This window comes from Benincasa hispida, chromosome 2, assembly GCF_009727055.1.
Source record: "Benincasa hispida cultivar B227 chromosome 2, ASM972705v1, whole genome shotgun sequence".
NCBI classification, from domain to species: domain Eukaryota; kingdom Viridiplantae; phylum Streptophyta; class Magnoliopsida; order Cucurbitales; family Cucurbitaceae; genus Benincasa; species Benincasa hispida.
This window is the reverse complement of record NC_052350.1, coordinates 20,890,984-20,912,077: the sequence shown is the minus strand read 5'-3', so window position 1 is coordinate 20,912,077 and position 21,094 is coordinate 20,890,984. Positions and strand designations below refer to the sequence as shown.

Genomic DNA, 21,094 nt, shown 5'->3' with positions numbered 1-21,094 from the left:
TCTTTGGAAAAGAATGTTAGGAGTTCATGCATTTCTTATTTTTCATATGGAAAAAATACAATAACTTGTACTGCCTACAAGTTATCATCTACCATATCTGAGCAATTTGATAAGGTGGGAAGTAGTAAAGAGACGCTTAATAATGTTGTGTCGATGCACGATCATGAGGTTTTGTCTAGTAAGTCATTAGATTACAAGGACTCACATGACCGTAATCTTACTACTACTATTGTACCACATATTTCTGGAGAAGCATCTGTTAATAGTAGTGGGGTAGAGAAAGTAGATGGTTGTAAACTTTATAGTGGTATAGTTTGTGCTAACATTGCTAGTCCATTAGAGCCCAAAGTAACATTTGGTCCTACTTTTGCGTCATGCTTCTAAGAGAAAAAAAACTTGTTATGTGTGAGTTGGAAAAAAAAAGATACGAGACTGAGACAAAAGCAATAGAAATATATGAAGAAGAAAAGTGTGCAAACATCGATGAGAGAAGAGCCAAAAATGTGACCTTGGAATTTTGTAGGGATAAAAGAGTTTGTTTTCTGACAAGTGAATTTCAACCAAGTTTGCTTAGTTTATTCTTTGGGGTTTTGCAGGATGTTAAAGCTTTAACTATGAAGCAAAGCTCCATGATTGTGCCTATAGTTCTTTTGATGGTCATAATTGGAATGAGGGTTTGAAGGATAGATATTCTTTTCACAATTGGCGAAATCCAAGACGAAATCAACCTTTGACATCTCATGATTACAAGGGAGACCATCCAAGAGGAGTGCTAGGAAATTGATATCATTTTCTTCTCAAAACTTCAAAACTGCTTTACAAGACTTTGACTTGAAATCGAGGACAAATCCTTCAAAAGAATGAGAGGATGATATGAATTGCTCAGACATCAAATTATTATATATTTTTTGTTTAGTAATTTTGATGTATTTTTCGAAGGAACTCGTATGAGGAGAACCTTGAACGGAAGTGGATCGACCAAATTCCATTAATTATTGAATACAAAGTTTATAGTAAAGATACAAATAGATATGCATTTAAAACTAAATTACAACATGCTTTTCAAGAAAAGGTTTTAAGAAATATTACCTTTGTTGAACCTTTTCTTCACGAATTTCCCTCGAACAGTCATGAACAACTCGAAGACCTACATCAAGATAGATCTCAAACCAAAAACCCAGATACTACCACAATGTTACCTTGGTATTCTTAAGGTGAGAACCCAGAAGTAGAGAAGTCCATTTAATCCGCGGGGCGGGGAATCCCTGAACACACGGGGAATGAGGTAGGGAGTGGGGAATTTTTTCCCCATTTCCATTTCGGGGCCGAGGCCAAGGAATATATTCCCCGGCCCCAGCCCTGCCCCGCCCCGCCCCGAGTGTATATATATATCTGTCTCTTATACACATCTAGATGTGTATAAGAGACAGGTTTTACACAGACCCTTACGCGGCAGACCCTCATGGCCAGTCAGCTCCCCCTCGTCGGCCACTTCTCAACAGCGGCACGACTTCTGGTTAGCGGTCACCGCTTCAACTCCGGTCAGTAGCGAATTCTCAGCAGTGACTTCTCACCGTCACTCTCCCTCTCGTCACTCTCAAGTCTCATCGTTAGTGTCCCTTCGGCCTTCGTCAGATCGTTTTAAGGTATATCCGACTAAATATCCACTTTCTGATCTGATTTGTGAATCTGAAGATAAAACTAGTTGTTCTATTTGTGAATCTGATCTGTGATTTATGAATATGTGATTTGTGATTGTGAATCTGTGAACTGTGATCAACTATTTTTTTGTATGTATGAAATTGACTAGTTGTTCGATTTTGTGATTGTTTTGTACTATTTGACTATTTGTAGGTGAAATTTGAAAATGAATCTATCAAATAATAATGATAGAATAAGGTGGTTCAACTCCAACATCCATGAACATGAGTGAATCAACCCCAATAAACAGTGTTTCTAGTGGTAATTATCAATCTACGCCTATTACATTAGATACCAATGATAATGAAGATGTACTAAAAAGTAATAGGTTGACGTCAGTAGTATGGAATCATTATACAAGAAAAAAAAATAAATGACACAATGAAAACAATATGTAATTATTGTGGAAAAACGTTAGGAAGGGAATCTAAAAATGGGACAAAGCATTTACATGACCATTTCAAAATTTTTCCTTTACGGAGACAAAGAGACATTTGGCAATCATGTTTGAGACCCACTAAAACCAATGAAGGAAAATTAGTCCTAAATCCGACCCTCTTTGATTATGAAGCTTCTAGAAGAGATCTTGCTTGTGCTATAATCTTACACGAATATCCAATAAACATGGTTTGAACACAAAGGATTTAGAAAATTTTTGAGTGGTGTTCAACCGTTGTTTAAGATGATTTCAAGAATCACGATGAGGAGAGATATAATAAAAATTTATGAAGAAGAGAGAATTAAAACAATGAAATTTTTGGAAAATAATAGAAGTAATGTTACTTTTACTACGAACATGTGGACTGCGTCTAGTCAGAAGTACATGGCAATCACTGCACATTTTATTGATGATTCTTGGGTTCTGCAAAATAGACTTTTAAGGTAATTTAAATCTTTTATATTGTTATGTATTTTTTGTTGATTTGGTAGTTTCCATTTTAACATATTATTACGTAATACTATTATACTAGGTTTGTACATGTGCCACACATCCACATACTGGCACAATTAATTTCTGAAGCATTAATGGAGTTTATTTTTTATTGGAACATATATCATAAATTGTCCACTTTAACAGTAGATAGTTGTTCAACAAATATTGCGATGGTTGATATTTTATTAAGGAAGTTAGATTTAAGGATGTTGTGGTTGCATGGAAGTTTGTTCCACATTCGTTGTTGTGCACATATTTTGAATTTGATAGTGAAAGATGGTTTGGCTATAATTTCGGATAGTATAGAGAAGATTAGAGGTACTATTCATTTATGGACTCTTTCTCCAAAAAAGAAGGAAAAATTTGAAGAAGAAGTTCCTCAATTACAAATTCCATGCACTAAAAAACTCAGTCTTGATTGTGTTACAAGATGGAATTCAACCTTTGTGATGCTCAAAACTGCTTTGGAATACAAGGATGTTTTTCCTCGTCTAAAACAACGTGAACCACTATACACTTGTCTTCCTTCAGATACTGATTGGAATTTTGCAAAAGAAATGTGTGATAGATTAGAACCATTTACTTGATAACTGAGTTGTTTTCTAGGTCAAGTTATCCAACCTCCAATGTATTTTTTGAAGAAGTTTGTGAAATTAGGTTGGAAATTTCTAAGTGGCTTAACTCTGATGTTGAGGAGGTACAAGTAATGGCATCAAGAATGATTGCTAACTTTGAAAAATATTGGAGTGTGATTCATGGTGTATTGGTAATAGCTACAGTATTAGATCCTAGATTTAAGATGAGATCGATCCAGTTTTATTTTCCTCAAATTTATGGATCTCATCATACTGTTGAAATTAAACGTGTTAGAGACTTGTGTTGTGATTTGATGAAGTTTTATGGTTCAAATTCAAGAACAATAGAAGAACATCAACGTTCTACATCTATAATTAGTACTTCTTTGACTTCAAGGCGAGATGGAAGTAGTAGTTCAACTGCTCTTGTTAATAGGAAAGATCGATATCTCGAGTTTGAAGATTTTGTTAATAATGTTGAAAATGATGATGATAATGCCAAATCAAATTTAGATCATTATTTGGATGAGTCTCTTCTACCGCGGTCGGATGATTTTAACATTTTGCAATGGTGAAAATTGAATGGAGTGAAGTATCCCATTTTGTATCAAATTGCAAAAGATATTCTAGTCGTTCCCATCACTACTGTTGCTTCTGAATCTGCATTTAGTATTGGTGATAGACACGTAGGTCCACATCGTTCTCAAATTCATGCAAATTTATTGGAAGCTTTGATGTGTACTCAAGATTGGTTATGGGCGGAAGGTATGAATTGTTTAATTCATTTAATAAGCTTTTATTATTTATAATTTGAGATCTAGTTTTCTTTTTACACGTCTTAAATAGATAAGTATACTCCTATAGATGCTAAAGTTTTAGAAAATGTTCTTGAGAATCGAGATCCAGATGATCAAAGTTAAAAGTTCGTATATTATTATTATTATTATTATTTTAATATTGATTTATATTAATATGTACAATATTTGTGTTTTTCTTTTAGGAATCATCCCTTGCAAATTTGGATAAAATTCGTTGATGGCGGCTTGGTTTGGCGATGTTAATGGAGTGTTGTTGTCTGTTGTATCTTAAACAAATATGTTTGTTGTCATGTTGTAACTTTTTTTTAAAATAGTTGATGGATTATGAATGGATATATATTAAGTTTAAGTTGAATTTTAATGAATAGATGTTTTTATTATTTAAGTTTATATTGAATTTTAATGAGAATAATTGATGGATTATGAATGAATGTTTTTAATAGAAAAATTGATAATATTCTATTTGAAATTGCACTAAGAAATGTTTTGTTTCAATTAAAATTGATTGAAAAAATTCATATTTGATTTTTTTTTTAAAAAAAAAACAAAGGTGGGGAATTTTTTCCCCACAGAAAACTCGATCCCTGCGGAATCCCCACCCTGTTTCCCGCGGGGAAATTCGTGGGGATGGGAATAGTATAGGGACAGAGACGAGAACGAGGATGGCTTCCCCGTTCCCACCCCACCCCATGGACATCTCTACCCAAAAGTGGTAGACTCTGACTATTTTGATTTAGAGGGAAATGACTTAAGGTGGAGGAGGAAGATTGAGAACTTTTCACACACAACTCAAAGATACATAACACTTATGTTTTCTCTCTTTTCTCTTAATCCTTTAACACCAACATAGAAGAAGAAAAATAAAACGATTTTTCTTTTATTCTTCTTACCATAAAGAATAACCACCCCACTAAAGTGGGTAGAGAGAAAAGATGGGGAAGGGAGTTTAACTCACTTCCTTATTATTCAAATAATAATAATATAATATAAATAAATATGATAACTAACTCATCATATTATTATATATATATATATTAAATTATATGTTATATCAAATATAACATATAACCTATAGTTTTAATATTGTATCACATACAATATAAATTATAGTTTCTTTTCTCTATTTATGGCATTTAATATAAATCTCATTTATATTAAATTTAACAACTATGAATCTCTTCACAGAAAATATATTTGAATCTTATTCAAATATTTATTTTCTCTCGTTAAGCTATAATGTATCAAATACATTATGATAATTATATCATATATAAAACAATTTGATTATATCATATATAATTAAATCTCTCTATTAATTTGAACAATTAAAATGAATAAAAAAACTGATTCTCAACTAAATCCTATTGAGCTACCAAGGAGACCATGTGAACCTATAGTTTGAAGCTCCCACAGTTCGTGAATAATTAATTAAACTCTTTAATTGCATTAGTCACAATCCGTTAACTGTCGGACACTCCACTAAAGATTGACAACTGCACTCTTTGCACTACAAATATATTTTTGTGTCCATTTGATATAACCAATCAACAGTACTATGACCCTTCACAAATTGTTCGTAAGTACAGCTGGGCCAAATTACCGTTTTGCCTCTATAGTAACATCTAACTCATTAAGTAACACCGATCCCTCTAATGAACAATAGATCATAGTCTTACTATGACTAAACCCCTCTCGGACCAGGAGAGGGTGTGGCGTCACATTGTTCAAGACTGAGAATCAGCCCTTAAGGGAGTAATTTATCTACTTACCCCTGCCTCGGGGAATGAGTGAATTCCATATTGTGAAGTTGTGTTCCCAGCTCTCCAATCAAATGAATCCCCGAAATGGTAGGCTTGTTGAGTCGGCGATCTAGCTACTCTCACCCATACAAATCAAAGGACCACCTTCATAGGCAGGAGTTCATAACTCACTCAGGATTCAGGTCATGTTACCTATGGTCATCCTGGTGAAATGTAAGTCTTTATTATGAACAACGTTATATAATAAAACTATACATTTCATGGTCCGGTCTTATATAAACTCCTTTGTATAGAATATCCCCGCTCGTATGTCTAATACATGAATAATTAGGATCAGATCATTTGTAGTACTTTACAACAATTGTAATACCTACAAAGCGGGTCATACTCGTAGTGTCACCAGGATAATGTACCCAGCCTTATCCATTTACTACAGACCATTTAGGTTATCACTTAAACATGATCCACCTATATGTCTCCACATACATGTTTAAGTTACAAAGATAACCTTGGATGTTAGTTTATTGGTTTGTAGTTAATGCAACTAAAATATCACATATTTTAGACAATGAATAAAATATCAAATATTTTATTGGATACAAAATTAGTTTGTTCATACAATGCTTACAAAGTATAAGTCCCAACGAGATAGGGCATCAACCCCAATATTTTTAGCATTTTTCAATTTTATCATTTTTATGACATTTAAGTAAGGTTTTTTTTTTTTTTTTTTTTTTTTTTTTTTTTTTTTTTATGTTGCATCAAGGTTTTTATTGGGAGGATATTTAAGCCTTGCTATTAGATTGTTTAAATCAGATTACGATGAATTGAGTTTTAGCCTTTGTGCTTGTTTTCAGGATTAGCCAGAGAGCTTCTTGAATTTGCAATTCATTTGAGTGACATGCCAAGAACATTCAAGTGGGATTCTCGTGGAGTGTTCGGACCTTAGGCTAGAGAATTTGTTTTTTGTTTCAAGATATTTCATCTTAAGGAAATCTATGTCTAACCCAATCCTTAGGATTGAAATCATACTGATTTGAGGATTTTAGTAATTGAGAATTAGGGGTTCTCATCCAAAAGGGTCTCAATTTCCAATTTGCTAGGGTTTTCATATCACATTGGATGGTTTCTCCCAGTTTATGGAAGCTAAATATCGATATGGCTTGGAGTATTGTTAGTCATGAAGGCAGCCAGGAGGCTGGGTTTTAAGGGACCATTTGGATTGTGTTTGGCTTGCTAATTTCAAGTAGATCCATAGAGATTGTGCAGTAAAGGTTCTTGAAGCAATGGTCATTCAAGACAGTTTGGATAGTATCCTTTTTATCAATGTGCAAAATCTCATGGGTGAGTCGGACTGTCAGGAGGTTGTTCAGCTCCTCGATGGGGAGTCTTTGAATTTTCCAGAGGTCTCTTTTTTTATTCAAAGGGTGAAGACTATAGTGAGTGGGATGGAACCTATTTTCTCCTTCTACGTGAAGTGCTGCCACAATTTCCTAACTCATTCCCTTACGAGTAGGGCGTTGGAAGAACGAGTTTTTCTTTGTTTCTTCCTCCTTACCCTGAGTGATTTTCTTCATTTCTATCGCAGTGTGTTAATGTGTAGTTGTTGGTGGTTTTGTTTCCTTAAAAAATAAAAAATAAAAAATTGAAGCACGTGGATTATGAAAAATTTAGTATTACACTAATGCTCGATATATCTTCAACATATTGAGTTTTTTTTTCTTCCACCTTTTGGGATGGGTTGAACCTATCCCATTCAAGCAATATTATTCTTAATCCTTTTGTTGACAACTAAGTCAACCGATTATGATTTACAAACTTACATTCATACAGATGATTATTAGTTTCTTTTATGATATATAAATATTGTATGAGACATCGAAAATATAGATGGATTCTTGTCATCATATACTAAACTTTTCATTTTAGAAATATACTAATTATATTTTAATTAATTTAAATAAGTAAAGACACAACACAAATATAATTCGAAGTAGCTTAATTTCGAGAAAGAACAAAATAATGGTTAGAGTAGAGACAGTGACATAGCAAGAAATTTTATATAAGGGCACTATATGCAAATAAATAAAAAATAAAATAAAAAAATAAAAAAATCTATAAATGAATATATAAAAGTATTCATAATTTCATAAATTAACTAATTTAATACATTACAATTGCTATCTACGAGTTTTCATTTTTTGAAATCGATCCATGATAACTTCAATATCTAACTTATCAAATAAATCCTTTCAATATAGGCTATAAGACAATCATTCATCCATTAACACGTATAGTCTAACGAGTAACAAATAAATTATCTCGTACAACTCTAAAACTAATATATATAACGAAAACTGTTGGATTAACACCAGCACACAGCGGAAGGGAATAGGATCCATAAGCATTCCAATTCATTAATTTTGGTTGAAAAGAAACATGCTAAAACAGTGTATAATGGGTTTCAAGAACATACCTTGGCCGAACCATTGAAATCTTTATTTCCAGCTGCTAAATCCTCCAAATTCTTGTGTAGACCACCGCAAGATCTTCCCTACTATCCTATTGGTGCTCTAGCTTGAGTTATGGAACTCAAAATAAGCTGGAATCAAAGGGAATATGGAGAAAGCTCACTGAACCAACCCATTGAAGAACACCTTCTTCATCCGAATTTTTCAGCAAAAATTCAATCGGTTCATCATCCTTTGCTTCACTCCAATCTCTTCAATATATTGCAGACTATCATGCAATGAGATGTGCTGCATGGGATGCAGCTCATGCTTGGAGTAAACTAAAGGAAGAGGTGGGTTCCTTGTAAGTTAGTTGAAGATGAACATGAAAAACCCATTTTCAATTTTGTGTAATTTTTTAATTTCTAAAACATATTTTGATTTTAAAATCATATTTTATTTATAAAATCAAAATTTATTAATTTTACAAATTAATTTTCTAATAAAATTAAAAATAATTATTTAAACAATTTAAATAATTCTAATTAATTTAATATCCAATATTAAATTAATTTTTACACAAATTCATCTTCATATATTTAAATCATATTTAAATATATTTTTTTTCTAATTCCATTTGATTCTAATTTGAACATTTCAAATTAACTTATCACGCTACTCTAAACTTAATCCATTTATGAGCTAGTAGAAGATCTCATGGACTTAAATCATGGACTCTAACAATCGCTAAACTCATTAGACCGATCTAACCCCATTCGTTAACTAATGGGTCACTCCACTAAAGCCATAGTTGAACTCCCCTCACGGTAGATATATTATGTCCACTAGATATAACCATGATTAGTAAGTTAACCCTTCATAGGTTGTTCGTAATAACAGTTGGATCAAATCTCTGTTTTACCCCCGAAATTATATTTTGTTCCTTATGTCCCCATTGATCCTCTAATGAACAATTATTTTTTATCAAATCACAAAATCGAGTCCTTCTTATACCAAATGAGAGGGCGGGATCCCTTGTTCAAGCCCCAGAATCAACACTTAAGGAAACAACCTCTCTACTATCCCTAAAGCGGATAGAAGTGAAGTTCTTCTTGCACCTTATGTCCCCAGCTATCCAGTCTTACTCCGAAAATGGCAGTCTTATTGAGCCGGCGCTGTTAAGCCAACCCTCACCTATGCAAACCTAAGGGCAATCCCGAATAAACAGGAGTTCATAGTTAGCTCAGGATTAAGGTTAAGCTAGCTAGGTCATTGCTTTGAAATAGTCAGTATTAAACAATAAACAACTTTATAAAGTAAGAGTGACTCATTTATGGTCCGATCTTGTACAAACTCTTTTGCATAAGGGCACCCCACTCCTCATGTCCAACATGAATGAATTAGGATCACTTCATTTGTAGCACTTTACAACTCCTTAACAACTACAGAGCAGACCGTATCCAATAATGTTACCAGAATAAGGTACCCTAACCTTATCCATGTACTATAGATTATTTTGACTATTTACTCGAACTTGATCTACCTTTATGTCTCCACATAAAGTTCAAGTACTCATCCAATAGTCAAGGGACTTTTAGGTTTATTGGATTTATATTCAAGCAATAGATCTATTCAATAACACATTTATTGAATTTTCAGAATAAACTCCATTGTTTACATACCACGAGTTTTAGGACATAAGACCCAACAAAACTACGTAGGAAAAGAAAAGTAAACATTACTTATTCAAGAAAAGGCTATTGAGAAGTGAGATTAAAATCTTTCCTAAATTTTGAAGGAAAAAAACTTCGACAGAAGATAAAGAAATTGCACTGATTTTTTAATTTTTTGGAGATTGATTTGCAATTGCAACCTAAAAAGCTAAAACATACTTTATATTTTAATTTCATATTTGGAATGTTAAAAAAATCCTACTTTTATTTCCATCAAGATAAATTAGGATTTTTATTATATCAAGATAAACCAGTTCAGATATAGAAATCTCACTTTTAAATCATATTATTTTTTTAAAGATAAACCAATTTTTTAGCAAGAATTTAAAGAACCCAGGTCCCCTGTAGCATCAGTCAACCTCTTAACCATTTATTAATAATATTATTAACTATTACTTAAAAAATATATTAAAAATACAAAAATCGATAATTTGAGGGGGACACCTGGTCCCTATGTGGCTCCGCCCCTTAAGTAGAGATGTGCACGAAACCGAGCTACGATGACTTCCCCATCTTCATCCTTACTCCACATTTTATTCTCCATTTGTAGGAAATTCCCCACAATCCATAGGGTTGGACAAAGATTTGCCACCACAGTGAAATTTGTGGGATCTATAGTAGAAGAAATAATTACCCATCAATTAAATTATTCATATATGTAATCTAAATTTAAATGTCCAATTCAAACATCTTCAATATCTTTACCATTAAACAAAATAAACTTAAGAGTTGTTTTCAAATATAGAAAAATAAACCAAAATATTTACAAATCCCATTAAAATATCATAATATATCAGGGATAGCCGCAATAGATTACTATTTATGTTTATCTGTGTCATGATAGACACAAATAGCTACCACAATCATAGATAGACCGTGATGTTTTGTTATTATTTGAAAATATTTTCAGTAATTTTATCATTTAAAATAATTTTCCTAAACTTAAACTTAAATATAATATTTATACAATAATAATAATAATAAATCATTGAACGGCAAAACTCTGTCTAAAATGGGAATATACAATATAACTATTTTCCAAAATTTCCATTAATATTCTTAAAGCCATTACCATGCCATTTTGCCCGTGAAGGACAATTTGCGCATTATCGTTATTCCACTTTTTTTTTTTTTCGTTTTATTTTTAATTATTTAATTTTAAATGACCAATTTTCTCCATGTGTGTATCTATCAATGTCTGTATCTGTCCATAAAGCCACATCAATGTGTAAGCTTTATATTGAGCCGTCTAAGCCAAACAGAGTGAAGCACCATATGAAACACATCAAACGGCTTCGCCGGCCGATGAATCTCAAAATGTCTCTGCACTTTCATCACTCCTCGCTGCAATTTCAAGTACTTCTTCGTCGAAACTCCTTTCAAGATCTTCTTGATCTCCGGAATTCTCTCCGATGGAATCCTCAGAGAGAATTTTCTCCAATCGAGCACATCATCGAACGGCAACGAATAATAATCGGAGATTATCACCGGTACACAACCGCCGTGGATCGCTTCCACTAACCTAGGGCTTGCAACTTCATATCCGCTAGGGCACAGACAGAATTTACTTCGTCCGATCAATTCGCTGTAGTTCTGTCCTCGAGGAAGGTACTCGTGGACCTGGATTTCATCGTCTTTGTCTTTCCAATGCTCGAGTAATATTTGGCGGATGAATCCATGCGCTCCGCCGGCGAAGAACGCTAGAATTGAACGATTCGCCGGCGGTTGACCTAATTGAGGAAGATCGAGGTGGAAACTTGGAGGCAAGTTAATCTCCGGCAACGATGCATCTCGCACAGGATTGAAGCCTTCAGATGTGTTCGCATTACAAAGAACTCTGATGAAATATTTGAAGCGATTGGGATCCTCTTGTGTGACTTCAGGTGCCTGAAAGCTTTCCAGAATGTTAATTTTGTTAACTTCATTCCTTCATCCACAAATTATAAATAAATTATGAGTTTAAATCTTATTTTTCTCCCGGAAGCTTATTCTATTTTGATCATAAATTTTTAAAAATAAGTTAATAACCCTAAACAAAAATATAGCCTTCGATTTTGAATTAGTTGATAAAGTGATTTTCTACGGAATTAAATAATCATTATACTTTCAAAATTTTGGTCATTTAGTATTTAGTTGTTGACATTTTACTTCATCCTTATTTTGTTCCATACTTACTAAACACAATTTCATGGAAGAGTTAATAGATCAAAATTCAAAGTTTAGGGATCAAAATATGATTTAAATCTAAATTATATTACAAAATTTCTCAACAAATTTAGATATTAATATTGTTTATGATAAATCATTCCATAGGTATTTAAACTATCATATTTTAACAGTTTCTACTATTAAAACATTTGATAAATTACACAAAAAGTTTGATAATTTTGAAAGTTCAAGCAGTAATTCGGCATAATTAAAACATATGATAAATTATAAGTTCGGTCAATAAAATTCTAGATATATATGTTAGGATTTCTATGAACTTTAAGATTGAATTTTGTGTCCCAAAGAGTTTTAACCTTTCAATTTTGTGTACAATATTTTTGTGAATTTTAAAAATCTTAAATGAAGAAAGATCAACCAGATGTTCAATTGAATTTTGAAAAAACTATTAACCTATGAGTTATCAAGAAAGATTAAACATAAAATTAAAACTTAAACTCTTTATATTTTTGAGAAAACATAATTATGAAATTCATGAACTTAAATTTAAAAGTCTAAATTAAACTTCGTTTCTTGCTTAAAAAATATTAACATTTCTTCCCAAATTAAAATATTACCTATCATATTTTAAAACTAGTCTCGAATTAGAATTTCATTATAATGCTAGATGATAATCGAGACTCTAAATAGTGTGACAGTGATTTAAAATGAGATTTGAAACTAAAAAAATGGGTAAATTTTCATTCAGAATTCCAACACTTTTTTACTCAATATTGAAATATTTATGCATGGCAATTTAAGAAGAGTAGGAAATTAGGAACATTTAAAACAAAAAATAAATGGGTAGGCAAATAATTGGTTTAAATCATATTTTGATGTGTGAAGTTTAAATTTTGTTATATTTTAGAACTTTAAAAAATGTCCATTCTAGTTCCCACATTTTTAGAAAAGTCTTTACTTTAGTTCTTAGTGTGAAGATTCTGTTAGCTCTTAATCATGATAGTGAGATGACTTATACTTTTAAGATGACTAGACTATCAAACAAGTTAGTCACCCTAAAAAAATTTAGGGATTCAATTTTGAATCTTGAATCAATTTTTTATAGGACATCTTAAAACTTAAAAGTCATTTATATTTATAATTTTAGTTGTTCAATATTTTGGTATGTTGGTAGTTGATATTTTACTTTATCATTATCTTGCTCAACCCATGTTAGATGTAATTTCATCATTAAATAGATTTCATCTTTAATGAGTTACCATAATTTCAATAGTAAGGATCAAAATAAATACTTTCTAAAAGTTGACTAAAACAAACGTTTTTAAAAGTTTATGGGCTAAAATAGATCAAAAGTCGAAGTTAAAATAATAAAATAAAATTTACACCCAAGTAATTATTTATTGGTTTAAATCTCATTATTGCCCCTAAACTTTTAAAAATGTCCGTATTAGTTCCAAAATTTTGAATATTGTTTTATTTTGGTCTCTCAATTTTTAAAAATGTTTGGTTTAGTCTATGAACTTTTAAAAAGTGTATACTTTGATCCTTACTATGATTTTGTTAACCCTCCAACAAAATGACTAAGTGACTTGTATTTTTTGATGATCAAGCTACTAAATAAGTTAGGTATGATAAAAAATCTAGAATTTCAATTTTGCATAAGGTGACAAAACGAGAGAATTTAAAAGACATTTATAGTTCAAAATTTTGGTTGTTCGGTATTTTGGCATGTTGGTTGTTAGTATTTTACTTCATCCTCATTTTACTCAATACATTCAGAGTCAATCATAAAAAAATACAAATTTTCTCACATTTGTTTTGGAGAGTTAACATAATTTTAATAATAAAAATTAAAATAATAATTTTAAAAAATTTAGAGACTAAAATAAATAATTTAAAAAATTTAAAAATAAAAATAGAATAAGATTTAAACTCGATGGACTAAAATAAAATTGAATCTCTTTTTCTTTTAATAGCCAATTTAAAAGGCAACAGAGAGAGAGAGAGAGAGAGTTATAATAAGTTACCCAATCATGGCAAGAGGCCATGAAATGATCGGCTCCTCGAGTTCGGTTCCAGTAAGGGTATTTATTGGCTACGACGCTCACATAATCCGTGAAAATACGAACGAGACGGTCACGTGCATAAGTGGTGATGGGCTTGTAGATGTAATCCACGATGTAAACGATGCTTACGGGCAAGAAAAAAATATGGGCCTCCTCAGGATTATGGGCCAAAAATGGGCTTTTTCCACCGTCCATCTCGTCAATGAAATGGCCCTCGATTGAGTATATGTGTTTCATTGGCCCATCATGGACCAATGGCTGCTCTCCCTCTTTATAGGTCCATACTTTGAACCTTTTCACCATCTCTATATAACTCCTGAGCTTATGCACAATAATAAATAAATAAATCTTATTACTTCAAAATTTAAATTTTTAATCACCATCTAAAGCATTCGTAAAGAAAATTTCTAATCTTACTGATACCCTTTGGTTTTATTGAGATGCGGATCGGTTTTATCAGTTTTGGGGTCAACTAAAAATCAAACTAAATTATCGATTTTATAGAGAAAGGATCCAAATCGATGTCTAATAAAGAAGAAAATTATTGAATTATTTTTATTTGGTTCGGTTTATTATCGATTTGGTTATTAGTTTTTGGGATTTCCTTTTTTTTTTTTTTAATTTTTAATTTTTATTTCTACTTTTATTTTGAATTGATCATTTTTGCCAAGTTTAAACTAAAATTGGGTCGTTTCCTTTTTCTCCTTCTTCTTCTTCTACTTCTTCCTCATTCGACATTTTTTAGGCACTTTCTAAAGAAAAAACATACAAGTTCTATAATAATTGGTTATTTTTTCTAAATAAATATATATGCACCATAATAATTAAAATACTAAAAGATACAAAATGTTAGCGTTTATTTTTAAAGGCATATAAATATCATCGGTCCGACTTGGTTTTGATTAGTTATTTCAATAAAAAATCAATTCGAACTAATACTTTTTTATTTTATTCAAATAGAAATCAAGATGTCCAATTTTATAGTAAAAAATAAATCAAATCAATGGATCACCCTTTGGATTGATTTGAGTTTTGAATTTTCCATTTTTTTTTGTTGCACTCCTAAACTTTACTAAAAATTTATCTTCATAAATACAATGGATTTAAATTTTATATTTAATGTATGAACTTATTGTGTATATTGACATCCTTGACTACAAGTTTGTTGATCTTGTATGTAAGTATAGATTTGTGACATATAAATATAATTTTAGTCTCTAAATTTTTAATTTAATTGTTGTTGGTTTTAGTCAATGTCTGTTCTAATCCCTGTATGTTTAAAAAACAACATTTTTTATCTATTTTTTTTTATTTATATTGAAAGAACGTTAGCATGACACTTCATTTATTAAACTTCTTAAAATATAGCCATAAAATTATATTAAAGAATTTCTACAGTGAATAACATATGTATTGAAATTTTGTAAATTATTAGGGATAGAGATTAACATTTTTTTTTAAGTACAAGAATCAAAACGAATATTTTGGGTTTACATAAAATAAGATTGACATGAAAGTACAATAACTAAAACGAACTAAACGACACTTTTCGTTTAGTTCGTTTTAGTTATTGTACTTTCAAAATGTCCTTCTTATTTTAAGAAACCGACATGTTTGATAATCAATCATATTTCTTGTTCCTAAAATTTGAAAAATGTTCCTAAAAATGGGACAAACATTGAAAAACAACCAATATTTTGCTTCTATTTTTTTTATTTAAAGTTGTTTTTAAAAAGTATCAAAGTGTAGACTTGGTTAGTTTAGTTTGTGAGGAAACATGCCCGAGACATTTCGTATAGCTTTCATGATCCTAGAATCAAGTCTCAAGTGAGACTTATTTTATCTTATTTTTCCTCCTTTCAAATATTTCCATTTTCTTTATATATATATATATAATATTATATATATATATATATATAATTATTTATTTTATTTATATTTATTTTCTATATTATTTTTTATATGTATATGTTAATTTAAGTGGTCTTTTTAAATATAAAAATATTTACATTTTATAGCAAAAATTTCAAAAGCACAAGTACCGTTAAAACTTTTTGCCATAAAGTGTAAATATTTTTGAAAATTTTCTATTTATAAGAATTTTTCTTAATTTGATTTTAAATTTTAAATTTTATTTAGATTTATATATTATTTTGATTTTCAAATTTAAAAATTTCAATAGAATTGTTTCAAATACAGGAAAATGAACCAAAATATTTTCACAAATTTAATTTTGAATTTTTAAATATTTAGATTTATATATTATTTTGATTTTAAAATTTCAAATTTTTCAATAAGATTGTTTTCAAATATTGAAAAATAAAACAAAACTATTTACAAATATAGTAAAATTTCACTGTCTATGTGTCATGATAGAACAGATAATAGTTTATTATGGTTATTACAAGATAAAACAGTGATATTTTGTTATTATTGTGTAAATATTTTCAGACACATTTATCATTTAAAATAATTTTTCTTTCCAATATGTATGTATAAATATTTTTTGAATGTTGAACTTTAAATTTACAGTATCCATTTTTACATATATATATATATATATATATATATATTATTTTCTGATAATAGTTTATTGTGGTCTATTACAAGATAAACGGTGATATTTTTTATTATTTGTAAATATTTTCAGCACATTTATCATTTAAAATAATTTTTCTTTCCAATATGTATGTATAAATATTTTTTGAATGTTGAACTTTAAATTTTACAGTATCCATTTTTACATATATATATATATATATATATTATTTTTCTGACATACGAAACTTATTATAATTTTGTTACTAAAATATTCATTTAAGTTCATTTTAATATTTTTACAATCACGACATTTACATAACAATATAATTAAGTTAGTTTTAAGTTTACATCATTTGAAATTTAAAATAAATGACCTGAGAGAGAAATAATATTGTAAATCAAAATTTAGCTAGATATGAATGATAGAAACAATTGTATTATTGTTCTTAATTTTACATTGAGACTTACATGACCTGATAATTATTTTTTATATTTTAATGCATGCTATATATTTTTTATTTTCTATAATTAGATTATATGTAAACTATAAAATATAGAAAAGAAATACAAGAAATGAGAAACAAGAAATAGTTATCAAACACGTTTCTGTTCTTGTTTTTTTTTTTTTTTTCTTTCAAGAATCAGGAAACAAGAAGTTATCAAACATATTCCCATTTGTTGTTTAAGAAAAGAGAAAACCGAAAACAAGAAATAAAATAAGAAAAACAGGAAATAAAAAACAAGAACGTTATCAAATGAATCATAAATAGTTCATTCTTTCCGATCACAAACTCTCAACTCAATAGAAAATGTTACATCATGCAATTCTAACTTTTGGTCACTATCAATCAAATTTCAAAATGGGAAAAAAAGAGATTAAAATAAACAAACAAGAGGAATAAAGATAAAACCCTAAAAGGAAGTCGTTAGTAAAGTTAAGTTTAGGGTTTAAGATTTATGAATAAAAATATAAAACCAAATAAAGATGTAAATTTATGAACTTAATAAAAGCACAATTGTAGTAGTGTGAAGAAATTCAAAGTGTAAATAAAATAAAATAAAAAATAAAAATTGATGAATAGACATCTCTGTTTGGCTAAAAACAGCACAAGGAACAATGTCAATAGAGACAATATGTTGGACTATTTCGGGCAGCCTAGATTTAGACCGGGGCAAGGCGGCTGGGCAGGCTGCCCCCTGCCCCATTTTTTCCTAATTATTATACTCTTAATAGCTTGTTCATACTTACACTCAATACTATACTCTAACCATCCCTTTTCCAATGATTAATTTCTAATTATGCTTGAATGAGATAATTTAAATTTTGTAATTTTTATGATTTTTTAAAACCATTCATTTACAATACTTTAATGCATCAATTGTTTCGTAATATATATAGAGTAAATATAGGTCAATTATATTATAAAATGATCAATTTTGTAAGTTTTATGGGTTTGAGTATTATGTCTATTTCATCCTTTTTTTGGGGAAAGTATTCAACACATTTAGCCTTTTTTTTTTCTTTTCTTTATTAATTATATAGTACCTTAAATTAAGTCGGCTTAATTTAAAAAATAAAATCATTAAGAATGATATCGAAACTTTATCAAGATTCTAGATCAGATTGAAAAAATAGGATAAAATACAATTGTTGAAGTTTTTTTCGTTTTTAGTCCTTATACTGTTAATAAATCTTAAATTTAGTCTCTTAATGTTAGTTTATAATTGATAGTAGAGAGATTAAAATTAAATGTATTCAAAAAATCCGACAATCCGAATAATCCGGACTAACCAACTCAAACTCTAAGGTTGGATTGGGTTAGTTTTGTTCTTGTGTTAGGTTGAGTTGAACTTTTTCTATTTTTGTTGGATTGAGTTGGGTTCCGGGTTGGCTAAGTAAAAAATTCGGATTAACCTAATTCAACCCGAATTATATATATATACACACTTCTTTTTGTTTAAAGTTTGTAATAAATAACATAGATATTTGGTTTTTAACATTTGAATTATATGAGATTTTAGTTATTAGTAATGTGTTGTAGATAAATTTACGTATTTTAAATAATAAGAAAAAATAGGTTATAAACCGACAATTCAACCCAACTCCAATTTTAGGATTGACTTGGGTTGAAGATCTTCTTCGGGGCTTTTAGGATACCAATCCAACCAACCCGAAATTTAAGACTGGTCTAGAAAAACACCATCAGCCCAATCCATGTACAACCCCTACTAATCAAATGATTCAAATCTCAAACTCCACTTACCTAAACTGTAATTTAAACAAAAATTATCATATTATAGATCATATAAACATAAACTTAGCAAAAAAGTTCAAATTAAAAATCGTCTCATTTATTCACCAAATCAATATGCAAATCAAAATATTATAGAGGGAAAACTTATCGGTCTTGATTTGGCGTGAGAATCGTTATTTATTTATTTATCTTTAAAATTATTTAAATTTAATTAATTATTTTTTTCTTTCTTAATAAGTCATCATTATTATTTATTTCCTTATAAAGATAATAATAATTTTTTCGAGAAACAAACAGAGCATTTGGAAACTTTATAGAGCCAAAGATGGAAAGGAAATTAAATAGGACAGTAGGAATCTTAACTGATGGAAAGCGTATGCGTTTCTGTAAACCCTTCCTCTAGGTATGAAACTCTCCTCCTTTTCCGACGTATAGTTTCGGGTTAAGATCGCTACTCGAATTGCGGCTCGAGCCTCGGCCAAGCCATCTTCGATCATTTTATCTTTCTGCACCAAATATATCCAACCATATGATATAAAAAATATAAATTCAAATTTATCGTAATTCATCAACTTAAACTTAATTCAAAAAAAAAAAAAAAAAAACTCATGCTAATGAAGAAAACCTGGTTTGATAAACCATTTAGTTTCTAAATTAAGATAAGTTTTTATGGATATTTTTTACTCATATTTTAAGAAACCAATTGAACTAATTTTGAAAACTAAATAAATAATAATAAAAAAAAAGTAGTTTTTCATTTTTTTTAAGGAAGATTGACTAGAAATGCAATTTTTTTTTCTGAAAATTATAATAAAAAAGAATCGGAAGGAAGCACACATACATTGAAATGGTTACCAATGAGTCAGAAAATTATTCAAACCAAGTTAATACTTTCCCATAAGTTTTTTATGTTTTGTTATTCCATCATTTCTTACTCATATTTTTCAACCAAGTTATCTTTGAAACCTTTTATATAATCTCAAACTTTAAAATTTAATTAGAAATCCAAGTGTCTTCATCAAGTTTTAGAAAATTATCACAATAAAAATTTGGGAGGAAACAACTCACGTTTTAAAAACGGATCAAAACACGAAATAATTACTAAACCAGTCATAATCAATTGGAATCGACCTTGTGGGTGGAAGAGTGAAGCCACGGCGTCACTACGGCGGAGGGCGCGACGGCAGGAGGAAATTGAAGGGGGGATTGCAGCGGCGGTGGGGGTTGTTTGGATGAATGAAAAAAAGAAAAATTTTGGAATATTATGGAAGAGAAAGGGTTTTGATTATTTGGTGGGAAGAAGCAAAGAAGAAGAAGGAGAAGAAAGAAGAAAGGTAGAAGTAAAAAGAAAGGGAGTTTATGGGAAAAGTCTAAGGAAGCCATTAAAAAAAATGGAAGCTATTGTTTACTTAAAAGGACTGATAATTTAAAAATTAAGCCTTGAAGTTGAAGATGAAGATGAAGAAGAAGAAGAAGAAATAATGTGCATGGTATTTTTTGGGGAGATGAACAATGTTCTGCTCACTTTTAATCTAAAATATTGAAGGAAAAGGAAAAAAGTGAAAATTGAAGGAGGAGAGAGGGAGGGTTTTGTGTGAGTTTTGGCCAATGGAGGTTTAATCTTTTTTTGGTAATATGTATAGGAAAGCATTAGTTAGGGACTAGGGAGTAACTAATTATGAAGAAAACTTGGGTGCAACCCGCTTTACTTAGGCTCGTTTGGTGACATTTTTAGTTTTTATTTTTAAAAACTAATACTATTTTATCTACATTTCTTACCATGATTTACATTTTTCTTAAGTACAATGGCTGAATTCTTAGCTAAATTTTAAAAATAAAAATATCTTTTTAATTTTTAAATTTTGGCTTGTTTTTTAAACCGTTGGTGAAAAGTTGATGACAAAAAAAGAAATTTAGAGATAGAAGTAGTATTCATATGTTTAATTTTAATAAATAAAATGGTTACCAAATAGAACTTTATATATTGTATAATAGCCTTTTGCTGCATCCAATGAAAAATTGTTACGTTGTAATTAATTTTTTAAAAAAATATTAAAAATTTATTTTTATCTATATAAAAAAAATGATGGTTATA

At 29.8% G+C, this 21,094-nt stretch overlaps 1 protein-coding gene across 1 annotated transcript; it reads right to left on the bottom strand.

The window, feature by feature from the left end:
• Positions 1 to 10,886: 10,886 nt before the first annotated feature.
• Positions 10,887 to 20,530, bottom strand: LOC120071645 (probable glycosyltransferase At5g20260). The gene is made up of 4 exons (XM_039024013.1): positions 20,131 to 20,530; positions 19,363 to 19,505; positions 14,165 to 14,519; positions 10,887 to 11,858 (listed from the first exon to the last, which is right to left on the bottom strand). Exons 1-4 carry the CDS (start codon positions 20,380 to 20,382, stop codon positions 11,193 to 11,195), a joined length of 1,416 nt encoding a protein of 471 aa, XP_038879941.1. The 5' UTR covers positions 20,383 to 20,530; the 3' UTR covers positions 10,887 to 11,192.
• Positions 20,531 to 21,094: the final 564 nt, after the last annotated feature.